The sequence below is a fragment of the Mustela nigripes genome, chromosome 14 (genome assembly GCF_022355385.1).
Source record: "Mustela nigripes isolate SB6536 chromosome 14, MUSNIG.SB6536, whole genome shotgun sequence".
NCBI lineage: Eukaryota > Metazoa > Chordata > Mammalia > Carnivora > Mustelidae > Mustela > Mustela nigripes.
The window spans coordinates 106100404-106121608 of NC_081570.1; the positions used below are offsets into that span (position 1 = coordinate 106100404).

The 21205-nt window shown below is 45.6% G+C and overlaps 1 protein-coding gene across 4 annotated transcripts; it reads left to right on the forward strand.

Moving 5' to 3' along the window:
• The first annotated feature begins 992 nt into the window (after positions 1-992).
• Positions 993-20870, forward strand: PRUNE1 (prune exopolyphosphatase 1). Of its 4 annotated transcripts, XM_059376082.1 has the most exons (9): positions 993-1204; positions 6646-6819; positions 8607-8699; positions 9465-9667; positions 11041-11225; positions 11863-12021; positions 13295-13389; positions 16671-16829; positions 18944-20870. In XM_059376082.1, exons 3-9 carry the CDS (start codon positions 8661-8663, stop codon positions 19370-19372), a joined length of 1269 nt encoding a protein of 422 aa, XP_059232065.1. In that variant the 5' UTR covers positions 993-1204; positions 6646-6819; positions 8607-8660; the 3' UTR covers positions 19373-20870. The 4 variants fall into 4 exon arrangements, with proteins under 4 accessions (XP_059232065.1, XP_059232066.1, XP_059232064.1 ...); XM_059376081.1 differs by lacking the exon at positions 6646-6819 and having other exon boundaries at positions 994-1204; XM_059376083.1 differs by lacking the exons at positions 6646-6819; positions 8607-8699.
• The last annotated feature ends 335 nt before the right edge of the window (positions 20871-21205 follow it).

Below are 21205 nucleotides of genomic sequence, written 5' to 3' on the forward strand. Positions count from 1 at the left end.
GTCTAGAAATGGATCTGGTCAGGCAGAACTGCCCCTTGTGGTGCAGAAAGTTTGGAAGACTCCTCAGGCTCTGGGAAGAGAGGCAGCAGGGAGAGAACTAGCTGAATAAGCAGGAGATCCCAAACCCTTGTGCTCTGGTCCTTGTTCCCACCAGCACAGGCCTGCTTCCCATCTGTCACCTCCTTCCAGTTCTTGGGGCAGGAGAGAGGGGAGCCAGAAAAGCTGGCAGTAAGAAATAAAGGGATGGATCAATAAGAGAGGGGGCATTTAATGATGACAGCACACTTCTTTTCACTACTGTGCACTACTATGGGGCTGGAAGCTGGCAGTTAAGGGAGGTTGGAACCCCGCTCTACATTCTGAAGGGCCCTCCTAACTTGACTTACAGGGCTGCGGCAGGATGAAACTTCAAGCAACTCTGAAGGCTGAAAGGGCAGTTTGAGCAAAAAAACCCAGGTTACAATGGTCCGGGGAAAAGGAAAAGAGATTTGCCGGGGCTATAGACAAACAGGCTACTGAGTTGTAAAGGAAGTAGCAGCAATAATTGGCCAGAGACCGTAAGTATTAGGTAAAGAAGAGGAGTCAAAGATTATTCTAATGTTTTTATAACATGGTCAGCAAAAAATTGGGGGCAAATGGTAAAAGAGAGAATTCGAGAAAGGAAGACTAAGAACTGTTTCTGCCTTTTGTAATTTAAGATGCCAACCAGATGCTCGATGTACTATATGGAAAGATGCTATACTTAACCTAACTCGAGAGTGAAAGTTCAGATGCCACAAACACAGGTTACTGTGACATATATTTCTCTGTCAAATGAGTAATCTCAAAAAATTCTCCTTCCCTCCACTCTTGGGGCCTTTTCGGAACTCCTGGACTACGTTTCCCAGGACGCCCTGCGCCAAGCCCCGCTTCGCGCGTCTGGGAAGGGCGTCCCGTGAGTCTTTGGGCGCAGAGCTCCGCCTCCGCCAATGCGGGCGGGGCGACGTCGCACTCCAGGAGTGCCGGATTACGCACTTCCTCCGGGGGGGTTGGGGCAGAATAGCTGTGTGACGGGTTCGAGTCCCGCCTCCTGACTTTCGCCCCTAGCCCCTGAGTCCCCGGGCGGGGCGCATTCGCCTGGTAACCTCTCCACGGCCAGGGGCGGTGGCACACCCGGGACTTCACCATGGAGGACTACCTGCAGGGTTGTCGAGCCGCTCTGCAGGTAACGAATCCCAGTCTGTGATCGTAAGGAATGAAGCATGAGGTCTAGAAAGAAAATACGGAATCTGGGGAGCCCCGATGGTGTGTAGGGAGGGAACACGGCATTGTGGGGTGGGGGCTTGGGATCAGATCAGGCTTGGGGCCGGGGTAGTGAGGCAAGAGAACCTAGCTGAGGGGAATGCTGCTCAGTATCCCGGTTTTTGGCTTCTGCCTTTGGGGTCTCCCCTAGAGCTGGGAGGAGGAATCGTGGATCTGGGACCTGTGTCTGAGCCTCTGCTCGTGGTCGCCTGGTCAGTTCCGTCAAAAGGTGGAGGGCCGTGCCACCGCCTGTCGTGCCGCGCTAGTTTATTTATCCTTTTCTCCCCGCCCCTCTTTCAGTTCACCGCTTACCCGCCCTCTTTGGCCCATTGGCCTCCAGGTGAGACCCGGGGGTGCGAGAGAACCTTTGCCCACGGCCTTACTACCTCAGAAGAGCTGTTTTCGTCCGGCGGGCCGAACTCCTTCTAGATTAGAAAATCATGTTTTACTTTAAATCTATTTTTAAGCTAAACGTGCTCAGTATTGCAGGCATACTTATTGTTGACCCCAAACTTGCATTCCTTTGCCTCCAGTTTTCGTCCTCGGCCTTAACACACTTAAATTATGTAAGAATCCCCTGCCTGGAAGGGATAAGCGCGAAGTGTGTTTGGAATCAAAACTATAAGCTTGACTTATTTTGGGTACTTATTTTGGCTTATTTTTGGTACTCTAAGCTAGTTGGAATCTCCCAGCCATGCGGACTGATTAGGCAACATTAGGCTCTTTACAGTTAGCAGCAAAAAAGCTGACCAGAGCGAGGTTCTAGGAGGTCACCTGGCCCTCTACTTCAAGTGACACTGCCCATGTGGAGACCTAGACAAATGGTTGACTATGCTTTCCTTTTGAAGTGGCTTTTTTTTTTTTTTAAGATTTTATTTATTTATTTGACACACAGAGAGAGATCACAAGTAGGCAGAGAGGCGGGCAGAGAGGGGGAAGCAGACTCCCCACTGAGCAGAGAGCCCGATGCAGGACTCCATCTCAGGACCCTGAGATCATGACCTGAGCGAGAGGCAGAGGTTTTAACAACTGAGCCACCCAGGTGCTCCTTTTTTTTTTTTTTTTTTTAAGATTTTATTTATTTTTTTTGACACACAGAGAGAGATCACAAATAGGCAGAGAGACAGACAGAGAGAGAGAGAGAGATGAGGAGAAGCAGGCTCCCTGCTGAGCAGAGAGCCCCATGCGGGACTGGATCCCAGGCCCCTGGGATCATGACCTGAGCCGAAGGTAGAGGCTTAACCCACTGAGCCACCCAGGCGCCCCCAGGTGCTCCCTTTTGAAGTGTCTTAAACCCTGCAAATTCCCCTGGTGGATAAATTCTGGTCTTTAACAAATCCTAGGGGCGCCTGGGTGGGCAAAGGACCATTTTAATATTACCAGTTGCACCGAATTTTTCCTTATGAGATGCAGTTTTGGGAAACATTGATTTAATGCATAGGGCAATTTGTTTTGTTTTTAAAGGTTTTTTAAAATTTATTTGACATAGAGTGACAGTGAGAGAGGGAATACAAGCAGGAGGAGTGGGAGAGGGAGAGCCAGATGCGGGGATGGATCATGACCTGAGCCGAAGGTGGGGGTTTAACGACTGAGCCACCCAGGCACCCCAGCATAGAGCAATTTGGAGCCAATTTGTTTCATTACCTGTGATTTCCACTGTAGGGAGGTCATTGAAGGTCCAGTGTAGAATCTTTGTGGCAGTCTTCTGAGTGCTAAGCAGTGGAATCCCCCCCCGTCCCAGCAGTAACCCAAATGATGGGTGTCCTTTCCACTATTTGGTAAAGAGCCCTTGGACCCAAAACCTCACCAAATAGCCTTTCATTGCATGCATCCATCCTGCAGGATCTACGCTTTTGAGTCCCTCCAGGATAATAGCATATCTCCTACAGCAGTCTGAAGCTGAAAAATACTGGGTTTTTCCAGTATTGGTGGTATCCTGACCCCCCCCTCTTTTTTTTTTTTTTTTTTTTTTTTTTTTTTGCCGAATTCATCTCCTAAGGAACAAAATCTAGATATTTCTTTTTTCCAAATTTGTGAAGGTGAAGTTGTATCTTGGAGATCTTTTCACACAGCCTAGCTAGGGCTGGGAGAAATAAGAAAATCGAACTCTAGGACTGTTAGCAGAGGAACTGGTGGCAAGACATACAGGCGATGGCCAACGATTTAGCTAGCTTTTAATTGTAGAAATGGTAAATACACACAGTGAAAAAACTTAAATACAAAGAAGATCCGAAATTAAAAAGAACAAGATCTTTTTTACTTCTCCTCATCCAGTCCCCAGAGGCTGTACTGTTGTTTCTTGTGTAAAGAAAGACACAATTGAGACTGAGACTCTTTTATAAGTTTGAGTGTTTCCGTTAAGCTATGTTAAACTTTTCGGGAAATGTGGGTGCTTGACTTTTTTTTTTTTAAGACTTTATTTGTTTATTTGACAGACAGAGATCACAAGTAGACAGAGAGGCAGGCAGAGAGAGAGGGAAGCAGGCTCCCTGCTGAGCAGAGAGCCCGATGCCGGACTCGATCCCAGGACCCTGAGATCATGACCTGAGCTGAAGGCAGCGGCTTAACCCACTGAGCCACCCAGGGACCCTGGGTGCTTGACTTTTACACAGGGCAGGAGAGTTTCAGTTTGTTCACGCATAACGGATAATTGCACCCCTTTTCATTCTCAGAGTGTCCCTCTTTGAACAGCAGAGTGTTCAGTCACCAGAGTCATAAACTATGTTTAAAGATTAAGACACATGCCCACGAAAAGATAGCGAGTTCCATATGAGAGCCACAAGTGCTGGCAGCTGGAGGTCTGGAGGAAGAGGATTGCTATGGTGTGGGTGGTCATGGAAGGCAACACAGAGTCAGGGGCTTTAGGTGGCATGCATGAACCAGGAGGGACAGGTAGAGAAAGAAGATGGAAGCCAGTTCATCTTGCCAACCACAGAGTAGGCACTTCTCGGTTATCACATTTAATCCTCAGAACAACTTCATGAAATTGGTTACAGTACGACCATTTTTAAAACCAAAAATGATGGGGTGCCTGGGTGGCTCAGTGGGTTAAGCCTCTGCCTTCGGCTCAGGTCATGATCTCAGGGTCCTGGGATCAAGCCCTGCCACCGGCTCTCTGCTCAGCGCGGAGCCTGCTTCCCCCCACCCCCACCCCCACCTGCCTCTCTGCCTACTTGTGATATCTCTCTCTCTTTGTCAAATAAATTTAAAAAAATCTTTAAAAAAAATAAAAAGAATAATAAATTTAAAAATAAAACAAAAAAATGAAGCTTAGAGAGGCCCAAATCCCACAGCAAGTAAGAAGCAGAGCTGGACGTGGGGGGAGCAGTGTGGACCTGGGTGGCTCTGTCATTTGGGTGTCTGCACAGGTCATGATCCCAGTGTTCCGGGATCGAGCCCTGAATTGGGCTCCCTGCTCAATGGGGAGTCTGCTTCTCCCTCCCCCTTTGCCACTCCCCCCTGCTTGTGTTTTCTCTCTCTCTCTCTGTCAAATAAATACGTGAAATCTTTAGAAGCAGCAGCAGCAGAGCCAGGATTCAACCCTAGTCTGTGATCTCTTCAAATGACAGTTCTGCTGCTTTCTGACAGAAGAACAAAGAGCTTGAAGGGCAGAGCTGGGGATATGCACAGCATGTCTTGTGGGTGATGCATAGACTGGACAGACTGGGGTGATGGTGGACCCTGATGGCGAAAGGAAGGCCACCACAGTCACCTGCTCAGTCCTCTTCCAAGATGTGGCAAAAGTGCCAGAGGATTCCTCTTGTATTCATTCCTTTTGGCTGCTCTCTTGGCTTGCCTGAGCAAGGGGTTAGTTGTTCACCTTCCCATGGATTTCCTTTCTCCTCAGAGTTGGTTGTATGTGGTCCCTTCTTTCTGCTTTTCTGCTTAGCCTTCTCTCTGTGCTGCTCATCTGACTTGTCCTGATTCAGCTGAACCAGCCCTAATGGGAGTGAGTTTTGGAAAGTTCCTTGGTGGTCTAGCACTAGGTCTGTCCCGCTTGCTCGGCCTTCCCGCCGTTCCACATCCCTTTCTTCTCCAGAGTCAGAACCGTATGACCACGTGTGTCTATAATACGGTTCCCTTTCTAGGGACCATGGTGCCCGTCTTACCACTTCAGTGAGCTCCTTATCTCTGCAGCCACTCACCTCGACCGCTTTGTTGTCCCTTGGCTCCATAGACATCTGGGCAGTTCTTGATATCCAAGAAATGGGAGGGGGGGCTGCTTTCTCTTGTACCAGGAGGCGGACTTGTGAGTTAGAAGAGTTACCATAGGACTGAATTCTCATATTATATAGGAAAAGAGTTTAATGTTGGGGAAGAACCTCTGCTCTCCCCTCCTGTTCAGTATGAGTGAGTGTGGGCTACCACTTATGAGGTGCCTTGGAGAAATGGGTGCAGGGAAGAACCAAAGGACACACTTTCCCCAGAGGTCCTTTCAGCAAAACCTCAACAGGTAACCTCTGCGTTTTGTACTTCTCTGGGGTGTTGGGAGTCAGAGATGCGCAAAAGGTAGCTTAAAACAAAAAAACTTGGGGTGCGTGGCTGGCTGAGTTGGAAGTGCCTCTGACTCTTGATCTCTGGGTTGTGAGTTTGAGCACCATGTTGGGTATATAAATTACTTAAATAATTAAAGCTTAAAAAAAAAAACCTATCTAGTCACTAGTTAGGGCAATTTATGTCACCAGAGGTCTTGTAAAATTATCCCTTTCTGGCTGTAGCTTTCTGGGGAAGGGAAAGGAGTGGGTAACAGCCAAATAGGCAAAATGATTCTAGGTTCGCTTAGATTCCCTTTCCTCCTATAGCACATTACTTGATAACCATTCATTGCTGTTTTGCTCCCCTGAACCCCTTTCCTACTTTTTGAAACTCTTGCTTCTAGCAAATCTTTCCTGATTGAAGCAGAGTGTTTGGTTTTTCACCTGTCTGTAACCCAGTAGTGTTTAGCTGGTAGTGATTTTTGCCTGCCCTCCCCCTCCACCCCCGGAATATTTGGCAAATATGAAGACATTTTTTATTGTCATGCCTGAGATTGCTCCTGGCATCTAGTGGGTAGAATCAGGATGCTGCCAAACACCCTCGCTTGCACAGGACAGCCCCCACCCACAGCAAAGGATGATCCAGTCCAAAATGCCAATAGTACTAAAATTAGGAGACTCTGCTATAACTGGTATGTCTCATTTTGTCTTTTACCCCTTCTTTTGTCAGAGGGCAGCTGAAATAGAAGTTCAAAAGTAAGAGAGAATTCTTGTGCCCTAAGCTGAGCCATGGACTTTATGTTCTCATTGTATCTGGCAGAACGCTCATTCCTGGAATGAAATAATAATTCCTTTTTTTAAAAAAGATTTGTATTTATTTCTTTGTCAGAGAGAGTTGAGCACAAGCAGAGGAAGCAACAGGCAGAGGGAGAGGCAGACTCATCACTGAGCAGGGAGCCCAATGTGGGTCTCAATCCCTGAGATCAAGACCTGAGCCGAAGGTAGACGGCCAACCGACTGAACCACCCAGGCATCCCTGAAATAATAATTCATATATATATATGTATGTATGTATGTATGTATGTATGTATGTATGTATGTATTTATTTATTTATTTATTTATTTTTGACACAGAGAAAGAGATCACAAGTAGGCAGAGAGGCAGGCAGAGAGATAGGGGGAAGCAGGCTCCCTGCTGAGCAGAGAGCCCCATGTGGGGCTCAATCCCAGGAACCAGATATCACGACCTGAGCCAAAGGCAGAGGCTTAACCCACTGACCCAGGCTTAACCCACCCACCCAGGTGCCCCTAAAGAGATTTTTTTTTTTTAAGATTTCATTTATTTATTTGATAGAGAGAGAAAGAGCAAGAGCAGGAGCACAGCAGGGGAGTGCGAGAGGGAGAAGCAGACTTCCCGCTGAAGAGGGGAGCCTGATGTGGAGCTTGATCCCAGTATCCTGGGATCATAACCTGAGCTGAAGGCAGACGCTTAATGACTGAGCCACCCAGCCGCCCCCTGAAATAATAATTCTTAAAAGTATCTACCTTAGGCCTCTGCCTTCAGCTCAGGTCATGATCTCAGGGTCCTGGGATTGAGCCCCACATGGGGCTCTCTGCTCAACAGGGAGCCTGCTTCCTCCTGACTCTCTGCTTGCCTCTCTGCCTACTAGTGATCTCTTTCTCTGTCAAGTGGATAAATAAAATCTTAAAATAAACAAATAAATAAATAAATAAATGCCCTTTAAAAAATAAATAAATACTACTTGTTGATCTCTGTCTGTCAAATAAAGAAATCTTTTAAAAATAAATAAATAAAAGTTCCAGCAGTAGCAAGTGTTCTTGTTCTGTTTTGTTTGTTTTTGAGATTTTATTTAATCATTCGACAGACAGAGATAGCAAGTAGGCAGAGAGGCAGGCAGAGAGAGAGGAAGGGAAGCAGGCTCCCCATTGAGCAGAGAGCCTGACTGCGAGCCTCTCTCCCAGGACCCTGAGATCATAGACCTGAGCCGAAGGTAGAGGCTTTAACCCACTGAGCCACCCAGGTGCCCCAGGTGTTCTTATTTTAATCTGAACCTGCTGGGGAAAAGTGTCTGGGTCCTGGGTAGTGAGAGTGTTGGTTGAATCTGGTTATCAGTGTGGCTTCTCTGGTTTGGGGGAGTTTTCATGGGCTAGATGACTGGAGTAGATTTTATTTTTACCTTTATTTTCAAGAGCTCTTCACCTCTTAGGATTCAGAACTATAAGGATGCTTTTCCATATTTTGAAAATGGCGGGGGTTGGGGAACAAAAAACAAATTGGGTTGATAATGGCTTGAATCCGTCAGCTACCTCAACTGCTCTACCTTTGAGTTCTCCAGTGCCCAAAGAAGCATAAGAAGTTAGAGAATTATTTATTGCTGTTCTTTTTTTAAGTTGACAAGGAGACGGTGTAGTAGAAGAAAGGTCACTCTTCTACTTACGGGGTGCAGGTGGAATGCTTAAACTTAGCTGAACTTGGCTGTCCTCTCAGCTAGTCAATATCCTCATCCATGAAATGAGGACCTGTAAGATTATCTGGTCTACTTCCTCTGTGAGGATCAGTGAGAAGAGGTGTGTGGGGCGCCTGGGTGGCTCAGTGGGTTCAGGTCATGATCCCAGGGTCCTGGGATCGAGCCCTACATCAGGCTCTGTGTTCAGCCGGGAGCCTGCTTCCCCTTCTCTCTCTCTGCCTGCCTTTGCCTACTTGTGATCTCTGTCGGTCAAATAAATAAATTAATTAAGAAAAAAAAAAGAGGTGTGTGAAGCCCTGCTCTCATGTAAGGTAAATGGAAATAGAGATGCTTCTAGTGTCCCATTCTCTTTCCTCACCAGGAGTCCCGGCCGCTACACGTTGTGCTGGGAAATGAAGCCTGTGATTTGGATTCCATGGTGTCAGCTCTTGCCCTGGCTTTTTACCTGGCAAAGGTGAGTCCTTAGTGACAGAGTCCCTTAGAATGAAAAGGTCTGGGTGCAAGACCCAACTCTGCGACTTAACACTATTTAGTCTTGGGTCAGTTAAATTCCTTAACTTTGTGGAGTCTCAGGTTACCATCTGTAGAAACTGAAATGATGGGCGCCTGGGTGGCTCAGTGGGTTAAGCTGCTGCCTTCGGCTCAGGTCATGATCTCAGGGTCCTGGGATCGAGTCCCGCATCAGGCTCTCTGCTCAGTGGGGAGCCTGCTTCCTCCTCTCTCTCTCTGCCTGCCTCTCTGCCTACTTGTGATCTCCCTCTGTCAAATAAATAAATAAAATCTTTAAAAAAAAAAAAAAAAAGAAACTGAAATGATACTATTTTGCAATGTTGCTGGGAGGATCAAATGAATAGAAGTATTTTGAAGAATTTATAAATCATAAAGCAATATTCAGCAGTTGATTATTGAATTCTTCTGGGTACCAGTGATGTCATGCCCAGGTCAGCTCTTGAAGACTGGTAATCCCTTCTCTGCAACATCTAGAACTAGGTCTTTTCCATGAGTTTTCTTGTTGACCTTCATGTTATGCTAAGAAGGAGAGAGGGCAAGAGTTGTCCTTTTATTTTTATCAACTGGGTAATTGTGGCTTTGAAAAAGGCAGTAACTTACCCAAGATCACATCTCCTTTAGTCCCAATAATCTTGATATTTTTCCCATTTACCCCCAAACATTTTTCCTGTTTATCCCCAAACGTGTTCTTTTCACTTTCCTTATCCAGACGACAGAGGCTGAGGAAGTCTTTGTGCCAGTCTTAAATATAAATCGTGCTGAGCTACCTCTACGTGGTGACAATGTCTTCTTCCTTCAGAAGATTAACATTCCAGAGTCCCTCTTGATTTTCCGGGATGAGATTGACCTCCATGCCTTGCACCAAGCTGGCCGACTTACCCTTGTCCTTGTTGACCATCATGTCTTACCCAAGTAAGTAGAAGGAAGTTAAGCCGATATTTATCATGTGCCATGTCGAGTTCTGATGAGTAAGATATAAAGAGAGGAAGAAAGAATTTCTTCTCTTGGGGATCTCGCAGGCTACTTGTGATTGCTAGGTCATATCAGATACAGAAAATCAACAGGAAATACTGTTAGTTCTTCAGTTATGTAAGTAAACAAAAAGAAATAGAAACATGGAGAGGTCAAACTGAAGGAGAACTCAAATCATTTAAATGTGCCTTTGGTATCATTATTTTGTGGCAGATTTATTGTAGTAGAAGCCTTTGAATAATGCTTGCAACTCTATTTTTAATTTTTAATTTTTTAATTATTTCCTACATAAGGCAATATCTCAGTTGTATTGTGATGGGTATTAGAGGTGTGTGATAACCGACACTATAGAGGACAAGAGGTGCATGAAGGATGGGGTAGTTAAATGTACTCAAGGGGAGTGGAGGGTGTGAGGAAAGGTTTCCTAAGAGAGTTGACCCTTGATCTCATTCTTGAGTGTTTGCTCCTGGAGTGGGGAGGCAAAGTAGTTAGGAAGAGCAATCCAGGCGGAGAAAGGAATTAATATGAGCAAAGCCAGGCAGGCATGAAATAGCATAGTGAATGGGAGAACTGGAATTTGTTTTGCCTGACTGGAGCATAAAATGTGACAGAGAAGTAGGATAGATGAAGAGGTGAGACTAGTGAGGTCAGTGGGGACCAGATAGTGGAGACCCTGCAGGCCCTGCCAAGGAGACTAGACTTGGTGTTAGGGTAGTGGGGGACTATTGTGAGTTATATTTATTCCAGATCCTAACAGAATCAAATCTGCATTTTTCAAATGATCATTCAGCTGCTTTGTGGCCAAGAGCTGGGGGGGCGGGGGGGGGGCGGGAGTCCAAGATTGGGAGTAGGTCTTTGGTTAGGAAAACTATTGGAATGATTTGGGTGAGAGATATTGAGGGTCTAGAATAAGGCAGTAGCAGAGCCATGGTGGGGGGATGGGGATAGAAGCCATAGAATCTGGTGAACTGTATGGAATTTGGGTATTGAGTGGATTGAGATGACAGAAGAGATTTAAATGAGAGATTTGATGTCAAGGGTGTCAGTCAGAAAGAAAACTGCGAAGGGCATCAGATACATGGATAAGATACTTGTGGCTGATACTTCACCAAATTCACTTACACACTATTTAAAGATGACTTCAGTTACAGCATGAAAGAAAAGAATTGAGAACAGTGAGGCAGAGGTGGAAGTGCCCAAAGTTCCCTGTGGTTTGCCCAAGATGTGCATTTTCCTTCATGGGTGAGGTGGAGATTTGGTTAGAACCGGCTGGAGTGCCCCTACCTATCTTTCTTTCTCTTTCCCCCCCACAGAAGTGATGCAGCCCTAGAGGAGGCAGTGGTAGAGGTGCTAGACCATCGGCCCATCGAGCAGAAACACTGCCCTCCCTGCCACGTTTGCGTTGAGCTGGTGGGGTCCTGCGCTACCCTGGTGACTGAGAGAATCCTGCAGGGGGCACCAGAGATTTTGGATGGGCAAACTGCAGCCCTTCTGCATGGTGAGGGTGGCTTTTGGTTTAGGAGAGTAGAAAGGCCTTTTTTTTTTTTTTTTTTAAGTCTGGATCCTCATTCATTCATTCCTTCTTTCTTTTTAAAGATTTTATTTATTTATTTATTTATTTAATCTCTGCTGAGCAAAGAGCCCAATGCGGGGCTCAATCCCAGGACCCTGGGATCATGACTTGAGCTGAAGGCAGAGGCTTTAACCCACTGAGCCACCCAGGTGCCCCCTTTTAAAAGATTTTATTTGTCAGAGAGAGCACAAGCAAGGGGAGAGGGAGAAGGAGACTCTCCATTGAGCAGGGAGCCTGATGTGAGACTCTATCCCAACTTCTAAGTTTCTTTAATGGAATTTGGCCTACAGAAGGGAGGTCATCTCTCTCTGACTTGGTTTCAAGATCTCCAATTATTGGGATGCTCGGGCACCCTTTCTGCCTTTTCACCGTTTTCCTACTTACATTTTAGTTTGGATTTGGGAAGTCTTACTCAAGACATAGTCCCAGTTTCTTGTTTCATTTTCAGTGAGTTTGCCACATGGTCTTCTCTGTATTATGTCCATCTGGTTCGAGGGTTATGTGTGTTCTAGAGGTCATGAATGGAAGGCCATAGGATTTGAGTTCTGTCTTGTCTCTACAGGAACAATCATCCTGGACTGTGTCAACATGGACGTGAAAGTTGGAAAGGGAACCCCAAAAGACAGCAAATATGTGGAGAAACTGGAGGCCCTCTTCCCAGATCTGCCCAAGAGAAATGACATCTTTGACTCTCTACAAAAGGCAAAGTTTGATGTATCAGGTGTGAAACAGTAAACTGACTTCTCTCCCTTCCACGTGAGAAAACAGATGGGCAAGACTTGTTCATTGTACTTTTTTAAAGATTTTATTTATTTATTTGACAGATATCACAAGTAGGCAGAGAGAGAGGAAGGGAAGCAGGTGCCCTGCTGAGCAGAGAGCCAGATGCGGGCCACTGTCCCAGGACCCTGGGATCATGACCTGAGCCAAAGGCAGAGGCTTTAACCCACTGAGCTACCCAGGCACCCCCATTGTACTTTTTTTTTAGAGAGACAGAGAGCATGCAGAGTTGGCAGGGAGCGGCACAGAGGGAGAGAGAAAATCCTGAGCAGGCTCCATGCTCAGCACAGAGCCCAACATGGGCTCAATCTCATGACCCTGAGATCATGACCCAAGCCAGAATCCAGAGACTGCTGCTTAACCAACTGAGCCACCCAGGCACCCTGATTGTTCATTGTACTCTTGAACACCATTGAAACAATTCCAGAGTATGCATAATGATTTAAGCTTTATGGCAGAGAGAACCAAGGTAGTATGTGAGTCTGATCATGAACTTACTAATCATTTACTAGATTGTTCTATGCTGGCTATTGGGTAGGAATAGGAGGAATATATAAGATCGTCAGGTTTTGGGGCTCCTGGGTGGCTTAGTGGGTTAAAACCTCTGCATTCAGCTCAGGTCATGATCCCAAGGTCCTGGGATAGAGCCCCACATCGGGCTCTCTGCTCAGTGGGGAGCCTGCTTCCCCCTCTCTCTCTGCCTGCCTCTCTGCCTACTTGTGATCTCTGTCTGTTAAATAAATAAAATCTTTTTTAAAAAAATTTAAAAAAAGATTGTCAGGTTTCTAGTCTAATCAGGGAATATAGGTATATAAGTAAAATCTGCTGAAAGAATACTAAATTATCTGAATGAGATCTAGATGATTGTTTAGGGAAGTAGAAGAAACATTAAGGGTGAATATACATAGGACAAAGGAGGAGAACAAAAAACTTTTTTTGCCCAGATACCACCTGTTGACATAAAAAAAAAAAAAAGTACCACATGTACTTGTAGAAAGTTAAAACTGTGAAGAAAGGGGAAACAGCAACTATTGTGACTTAGTTATTTAAAATAATTTTTTATTATGTAATTTACATTCTTGGTTATCTCCCTATTGCCTCCAAAAAGGGGCTGTGTTTTTCCTCATCCTTGACCCATCTTGGTGTACTCACCTTCCTGGTCAGGGGACCCTGGGCTCTCTTATTTGACCCCTGGTCTCACATCCATTGTCTAGGACTGACCACTGAGCAGATGCTGAGAAAGGACCAGAAGACCATCTTCCAACAAGGCACCAAGGTGGCCATTAGTGCAATATATATGGATTTGGAGGTAAGAGCAAGGTGGAAGTGTGGGTGGGGAGAGACAGCCCTCAGTTATATGTGCAACGTTGCTCCTCACTCCTGGCTCCCTCCGTAATGTATCTCGTACCTGTGTACCTTTTGTCATGTCTGCTGTCACTCCAACAGTCCATGACCCCTCACTACACCATCGTGATAGGCTGCATACTGGTTTTTCTGCTTTTGCACCCTGCAAACCATGTTCCCCACAGCAGCCAGAGTGATCTCTATAAGATGTAAGTCCAAAAAAAAAAAAACCACAAAATAAAAAAGATGTAAGTCAGTCAAATCAGCCCTCTCCCTCTGCTGCCTTTTCATTGCATTCTTTTTTTTTTTTTTTAAGATTATTTATTTATTTATTTATTTATGAGAGAGAGAGAGAAAGAGCACACACAGTTGGGGAGCAGCAGGCAGAGAGAGAGGGAGAAGCAGGCTTCCTGCTGAGCAGGGAGCCCGATGTGGGACTCAATCCCAGGACTCTGGGATCATGACCTGAGCTGAAGGCAGACGCTTAACGACTGAGCCACCTCGGCATCCCTCTTTGCATTCCGAATAGAATCTAAAGGCCCTGGTATGGTTTACAGGGCCCTCCTTGTTCTGGCCTTCATCTCTCTCTCTGTCCTCATCTCCTTCCAGCCCCACTCCTGCACTCACAGTGCTGCAGCCACACTAATTTTCTTTCTGTGCCCTGGAACCGTTAAGCTCATTCCCATCTCAGGGCCTTTGCACTGGCTTTTCCCTTTGCAGAGCTGGCTCTTTCTTATCACTCAGATCTTAATTCAGATGTCCCCTCTTTTAAGAAGTTTTTCCTGACTGCTATTACTGACATAATATCCTCTGTGCTCAAAAATCTCTTAATTTTTGAATATTGTTCATAGCACTTAATGGACTGAAATAACCAATTTTGTGGTTTCCTTGTTTATTACTTATATTCCTGGTAGTTTATCAGCTCCACCAGAGGTGGGACCCTATCTCTTTTGTTTCTGCTGTATCTCTAGCACCTTTGACAGTACCTGGCAACAGTGGGTGCTCAGTAAATTTTGTTGAATGGGTGACTGAATATAACTTTGATAATGGTATTTTATTTTATTTATTTATTTATTTATTTATTAAAGATTTTATTTATTTATTTGACAGAGAGAGATCACAGGTAGGTAGAGAGGCTGGCAGAGAGAGAGAGGGAGGGAGGGGAGCAGGCTCCCTGCTGAGCAGAGAGCCCGACGTGGGACTCGATCCCAGGACCCTGAGATCATGACCTGAGCTGAAGGCAGTGGCTTAACCCACTGAGCCACCCAGGCGCCCGATAATGGTATTTTATTGCTGGTTCTATGTCATATTGATTTAAATCATTTGACAACCTGATCTGAACACATTCCTTCATCATCTATACAGCTTTCTACTAAAAACTATGTAAAAATACTAAATAAATTCAATAAGACAAGAAAGCCAGGTCTCTTCCCTTGCTGCCTCATTTGAGAAACATAAGAACAGAAAAGGCTTGGGACGCCTGGGGGGCTCAGTTGGTTAAGCAGCTGCCTTCGGCTCAGGTCATGGTCCCGGCGTCATGGGATCGAGTCCCACATCGGGCTCCTTGCTTGTCAGGGAGCCTGCTTCTCCCTCTGCCTCTGCCTCTGCCTCTGCCTGCCATTCTGTCTGCCTGTGCTCACTCTCTCTGACAAATAAATAAATGAAATCTTTAAAAAAAAAAAAAAAAGAACAGAAAAGGCTTGCTAAATAAATTGACACAGTACAAATCAACACAAATCAACACATTAGAAATGTGTCAGCAGGGCACCTGGGTGGCTCAGTGGGTTGAGCCGCTGCCTTCGGCTCAGGTCATGATCTCGGGTCTTGGGATCGAGTCCCGCATCGGGCTCTCTGCTCAGCGGAGAGCCTGCTTCCCTCTCTCTCTCTGTCTGCCTGCCTCTCTACCTACTTGTGATCTCGGTCTGTCAAATAAATAAAATCTTTAAAAAAAAAAAAAATGTGTCAGCAGGGGCGCCTGGGTGGCTCAGTGGATTAAGCCTCTGCCTTTGGCTCAGGTCATGATCTCAGGGTCCTGGGATCAAGCCCCACATTCGGCTCTCAGCTTAGCATGGATCCTGCTTCCCCCTCTCTCTCTGCCTGGCCTCTCTGCCTACTTATGATCTCTCTGTGTCAAATAAATAAGTAAAATCTTAAAAAAAAAAATGTATCAGCAAAGCCCGGTCTGAAATAGCTGATGGTAGTATCCAGTAGAGAAAATACTACCTGAGACTTTGCGAAAGAGTTGAGATTGGCAAAGAAGGAAGAGTCAAGGACACAGCTGGCCGGTCTGTTGTTATTTGTATGCCCCATTGTTCTGTCTTAGAATAAAAATACCTCTGAGACAAAGGCCTTGCTTGTTTGATGGCAAGAGCAGGAGAATCTTGTACATGCTAGCCATGTTCCACACGTGATAGTGCTTTAAGTTTTAAAACAATCACTTTTTTTTAATATTTATATAATTTTTTATTTTTTATTAACATATAATGTATTATTAGCCCCAAGGGTACAGGTCTATGAATCTCCAGGTTTACACACTTCACAGCACTCACCATAGCACATACCTTCCCCCATGTCCATAACCCCACCCCCTTCTCCCAACCCCCCTCCCCTTGGCAACCCTCAGTTTATTTTGTGAGATTAAGAGTCTCTTATGGTTTGTCTCCCTCCCGATCCCGTCTTGTTCCAAATGAATATATTTAAATGTGAAAAATTTTAAGTGGTAAAATTATCAACATTGCCTAGTATCCTTTTGCTGTTCCGAGATCCCATCCAGGATACCATATTAGATTTAATCAACATATCTCCTTAGGTTTCTCTTGGCTAGGAGGGCACGGATTGCATAGAGCACTGGGTGTGGTGAAAAAATAATGAATACTGTTACGCTGAAAACAATCACTTTTTAAAAAAATAAATAAAACAATCACTTTTAATAACGGTTTAATCCTCATTTTACAAATGAAGAAACTCAAGGCCGAGGTGCTTAAAGAAACTCCTTGAGCATATAGCTAATAGGTCATAGAACTGAGTTTCAAACCAACTCTATCTGAACCTAAAACCTATATTCTCCCTGTCCTACCTATTGCTTCCCAGCACATAGATAACACAGAGTAAATATGAGACGCCTTTCTTAAGGAGTATAAGCCCTAGGTTAACATGGGAAGAAACCCTTTGTGAGCATAATTCGTTGCTGATGACAAGGAGGGTCCTGCTGTAGCCCTTATCGCTGCCCTGTTTGTTCTCTTTCAGGCCTTTCTGCAGAGGTCTGGCCTCATTGCAGATCTCCACGCTTTCTGCCAGGCTCACAGCTGTGATGTCTTGGTCACCATGACTATCTTTTTCAACACTCATAATGAGCCAGTGCGGCAGCTGGCTATTTTCTGTCCCCATGCAGCACTCCGAATGACGGTGAGTCTGTCTCTTCTCCAGCCTGAGGTCTGTATAGAGAGCTCTGCTTGTAAGCACCACCGTGTGCTATAAAAACCTGTCCTTGGGAAGCGCCTCGGTGGCCAGGTCTGTTGAGTGTGTGTATGACTATTGATTTCCACTCAGGTCATGATCTCATGGGTTGTAGGATGGAGCCTCTCATGGGTTGGTGGGGGGGGGTGGGGTGGGTGGGTTGGTCAGCACTCAGTGGGGGGTCTGCTTGAGATTCTCCCTCCTGCCCCCCTCTACATGCATGTGCACTCACGCGCTCACTTGCTCTCTCTCTCTCTCTAATAAATCTTTAAAAAAAAAAAAAAAAAAAAAAAAAACCTCTTGTTTTTTTTTATATATATATATATATATATATATATTTTTTTTTTTTTAAGATTTTAGTTACTCATTTGAGAAAGAGAACACAAACAGTGGGTGAGGCAGAGGGCGAGGGAGAAGCAGACTCCCTGCTGAGCTGGGAGCCGGACATGGGGTTCAACATGGGGCTGGATCCCAGGACGTGGAGATCATGACCTTACCCGAAGGCAGATGCTTAACCATCTGAGCCAACCAGGTGCCCCTTGATTCTTATATTTACATAGGAGTCCCTTGACCTTTTTCCAGAATCCTCCCTCCTTGCTTATTCCCATTCTCTCTAAATGTGAATAGCCTTAATCTTACTATTGTTGAGAAAGAAAGATTCCAAAGAGACTTAGAGACACAGTTCCTGTCTAGAAGGAACTTGAAATCAGATTAAAAAGCCATGTTATAGAGACTCCTGAATGGCTCAGTCATTTCTGGAAGCAAATGTAATTTCATTCAGTGGAAGGTAGTTTGGCATTGTGGGAAGAACTACAGTTTTATTTATTTATGTGAGAGAGAGAGAGCGCGAGCGAGTACACACAAGCAGGGGGAGTGGCAGGCAGAGGGAGAGGGAGAACCAGACCGCCTGCTGAGAGAGAGCTCAATTCCGGGCTGATCCCAGGGTCCCAGGATCATCACCTGAGCTGAAGACAGATGCTTAACTGACTGAGCCACCCAGGTGCCCCCAAAACTATAGTTTTAAAAGGCTAGACATGTTTTCTGTCCCAGATTTGCCACTTACCTGCTCCTTGGGCTCAAGCAAGTCAGTTGACTTCTGAGTCTGTACATAGCTAGTATCATCCACTGATTAGTCTGATGTCATCATTAAACATAAGGTCGCATGGCAAGCGCATTGCTCAGCTCAGAGTAAGCACTCAGCGAATGGTGGCTCTTACTAATCATGTCATGAAGGAAAGGGCCATGGGAAGGGCCTTCCCCACCTTCTGAAATGTCCTTGCCTTCTCACCATCACACCCCCCCTTTGCTGTTCTCTGAAGCTGTGCAGATAGCTGAAGTCTCCCCCAGTGTACCCCTCTTCTCACCCTACCTTTTCTTCTTCCTCCCATGGTAGAAATTATATAAAAGAGTGGTTTAGAACACTGGCTTCGGTGGTAGTTCTGGGTTCAAGTGTTAGCTCTACTTCATTCAAACTATGACCTTAGGCAAGTGACTTAATCCATCTAAGCCTCTGTTTCCCTACCTGTAAATGAGGGTAATACCAATCTTACAAGGTAGTTGTGACGATTCTATGAGATGATAACTGTAAGTGGTCAGACCCCACACGGTGCCTGGCGTACCTTCTGCCCCCACTTTGATCTTTGATCTATTCATTCTTTATGCCTCTGTCTTGCCCCTGACCTCAATCTAGATATTTGTCCCATTGTAGCTAAGGATCAAGATCCATCCAGTTTTTAAGCACTTGAAACAACACTATGTCAGGAGCTTGGGGTCCTGGGTTGCAATTCAGACTTTCCCATCATCTACATGATTTTGCTCAAGATACTTAATCTTTTCAGGCTTGGGTTTACTTATTAATTAAATGAAATATATGATTTCAAATGTGTCTTGTTTCCAAATATTATTAGCTAAAGGGCCTTTTTTCAAAGCAATAATACTGAACACTGGGTGATTTAATTTAAAAAAAAAGAATGCTTTTCTGTCAAAGAAGTCTCTAACTTGGAAACCACAGCTGTTTACTTCCCCACCTTATGCACCATCTACCCGCCCTGTCTCCTCTGTAGATCTGCGGAGTTCTGGAACGCTCCCATTCTCCATCCCTGAAGCTGACCCCTGCCCCCAGCGCCCACCCGCACCTCCAAGCCTATCTTCAGGGCAACACCCAGATCTCTCGGAAGAAACTTCTCCCTCTGCTCCAGGAGGCCCTGTCAGCATATTTTGAGTCCATGCGGATCCCTTCCGGGCAGCCGGATACAGAGGGTGTGTGCCAGGAGCAGGCCGACAAGGAACTGGACAGGGCGGGTAACTCCCTGTTTCCCGGACTGAGTCAAGATGAGGAGGAGCCCCCACTACCCCCGACGCCCATGAACAGCCTGGTGGATGAGTGCCCGCTGGATCAGGGGTTACCCAAACTCTCCGCCGAGGCCATCTTTGAGAAGTGCAGTCAGATCTCGCAGTCACAGTCAACCACAGCCTCCCTGTCTACGAAGTGATTGCTGGGAGGGCACAGGATGGAGAGAGGTTTCTTGAACCACTTCAAATGCATGTTTTGAGATGTGTCGGTGGTTCTGTCTTTGTGGCTCCGGGATCTGGTGTACTGTGTTCATGAACTGGGGAGAAGAAAGAAGTGAAAGAAAACAGCTGCTTTAGGGATAGCTTCCTGCTTTTCCCCCAGATCTCTACCAATCAGACAAATCATATTATTTAATTGAATTCTTCAAACCTGCGTTGACTCTCCTGTATTTCCTTTGCCGAGGGTACAGTGTGATACCCACACAGTTCCAGCAAGCAGCTCAAGAAGGCGCCCCCTCTGTAAGGCTCTGTGACAGAACCAGTATCTCTCATGGAATCATTCATTGTCTCCGTGTATTCATTTATGCTCTTATTCATTCAGCTATCGATTGAATACCTACTTTCAGCTAGCTAGAAAATAGGAGTGTGCTTTGCAAACTCCTCTTCCAGTTTTCAGCCTTCAACAGAATCCATCTCCATGACCTCTTTCTGTCCCCAGTTAGGTATGATAGCCGAGGCCGAGATGGCTACTTTTGTATTCTGAGCTGATAATGACTTTTCTAAGATCGGTGGGGAGCAATTGAGAGACCATCATCTTCTGTCCCGGTCAGCTGGCCTGGCTCTCAGTTTCTCTGGATCCCTCGGTCCCAGAGCCACGGGGACCCAAGAAAGACCCAGAAGACCCCTGGTGCTTGAGAGTTCAGGAGACATCCAGGAAAGCCTTAAGACCCCATAGGCACTCTTCCCAAAAGGCAGAAGAACTGCAGTGAGAGCCCCGCTCTGGGCTGTGCCTTGGAGGCCTGGCAATTTCTTGTCCATCCCGTTCTGTTTTTGCTCATATTGAAAGGTAGTATGGAGTTCTCATACCGACTGCCGTGAACTGTGTGTCTCTTGGTGAGACACTTCATTTCTCTAGGCCTCATCTGCCCCCATCTGTAAAACTAAGGATCTGAACTGGATATTCTCTGGTATTCTGTGATCTGCCTCTTGTTGCCATCACCTCTCTCCTGGCTTCTCTGTATTTGTTCATTTCTCTCCTCCCTGGGAATGCTCGGGGTGGCCAAATTGTCTATATTTCTGTGTGATTGTATCAAGGGACTCCGCCTCACGTAGCATGTACAGGGGTATAATTCATCCCATCGTGACCCAGCAGAGAACTCCCCCCACCGACTTGTTCTGCATGTGTAGAGTCTCCCTTTTCCCTTCAGACCAACTGGTCCCATCTTCGTCCTGCCCCACAGCCCAGCTTCTTGTAAGTCGCCTGTGGTTCCACTGGACAGTGGGGTATGTGAGATAGTTTTGGCATGATGTCTTCAGTATGAGGGGGATGGTGTGATTTCACTTTGAGGGGATGATGTCTGTAGCCATTGGAAGGTAAATATAGTGGTGTGATTACTGAACCAAAGGAATTTATGTTTTGTAACTTGGGTACTTTATTTTGCATTTTGTTAAAGTATTAAATACATTTTTTTTCCTGTTTGGGGTCTTATTGTCTCTTTTTACCTCCGATAATGGTTTCAGCCTCCTCAAGATTCATCTCCCTTCTTCCTGCCATATGGAGTGTCTCCCTTCATTAACTTTTTTGGGGAATGGAGAGCAGCAGCCTTTCCATCTCTCCGTATCCTCCGTCTTTCATTCATTTCTTCTTCCAGAGCGCTCTTAATAATGGTGTTCCCAATCTTGTTTATGCTTTATAAGCATAGTCTTAAAACCAAAAATTTTTTACCATTGCCTTCCCCCCCTTTTCTTTCTTTCTTTCTTTCTTTCTTTCTTTCTTTTTAAAAGAGCAGCTTCCACAAGTTATAAGGAGTCTG

What these genes read in the sequence shown, in the direction of transcription:
- PRUNE1 (XM_059376081.1), top strand. Translation starts at nt 1,166, where the DNA reads ATGGAGGACTACCTGCAGGGTTGTCGAGCCGCTCTGCAG. An exon ending in GTTGTCGAGCCGCTCTGCAG is followed by an intron (nt 1,205 to 8,606) that starts GTAACGAATCCC and finishes TTTCCTCACCAG; the next exon opens with GAGTCCCGGCCGCTACACGT. An exon ending in CAATATATATGGATTTGGAG is followed by an intron (nt 13,390 to 16,670) that starts GTAAGAGCAAGG and finishes GTTCTCTTTCAG; the next exon opens with GCCTTTCTGCAGAGGTCTGG.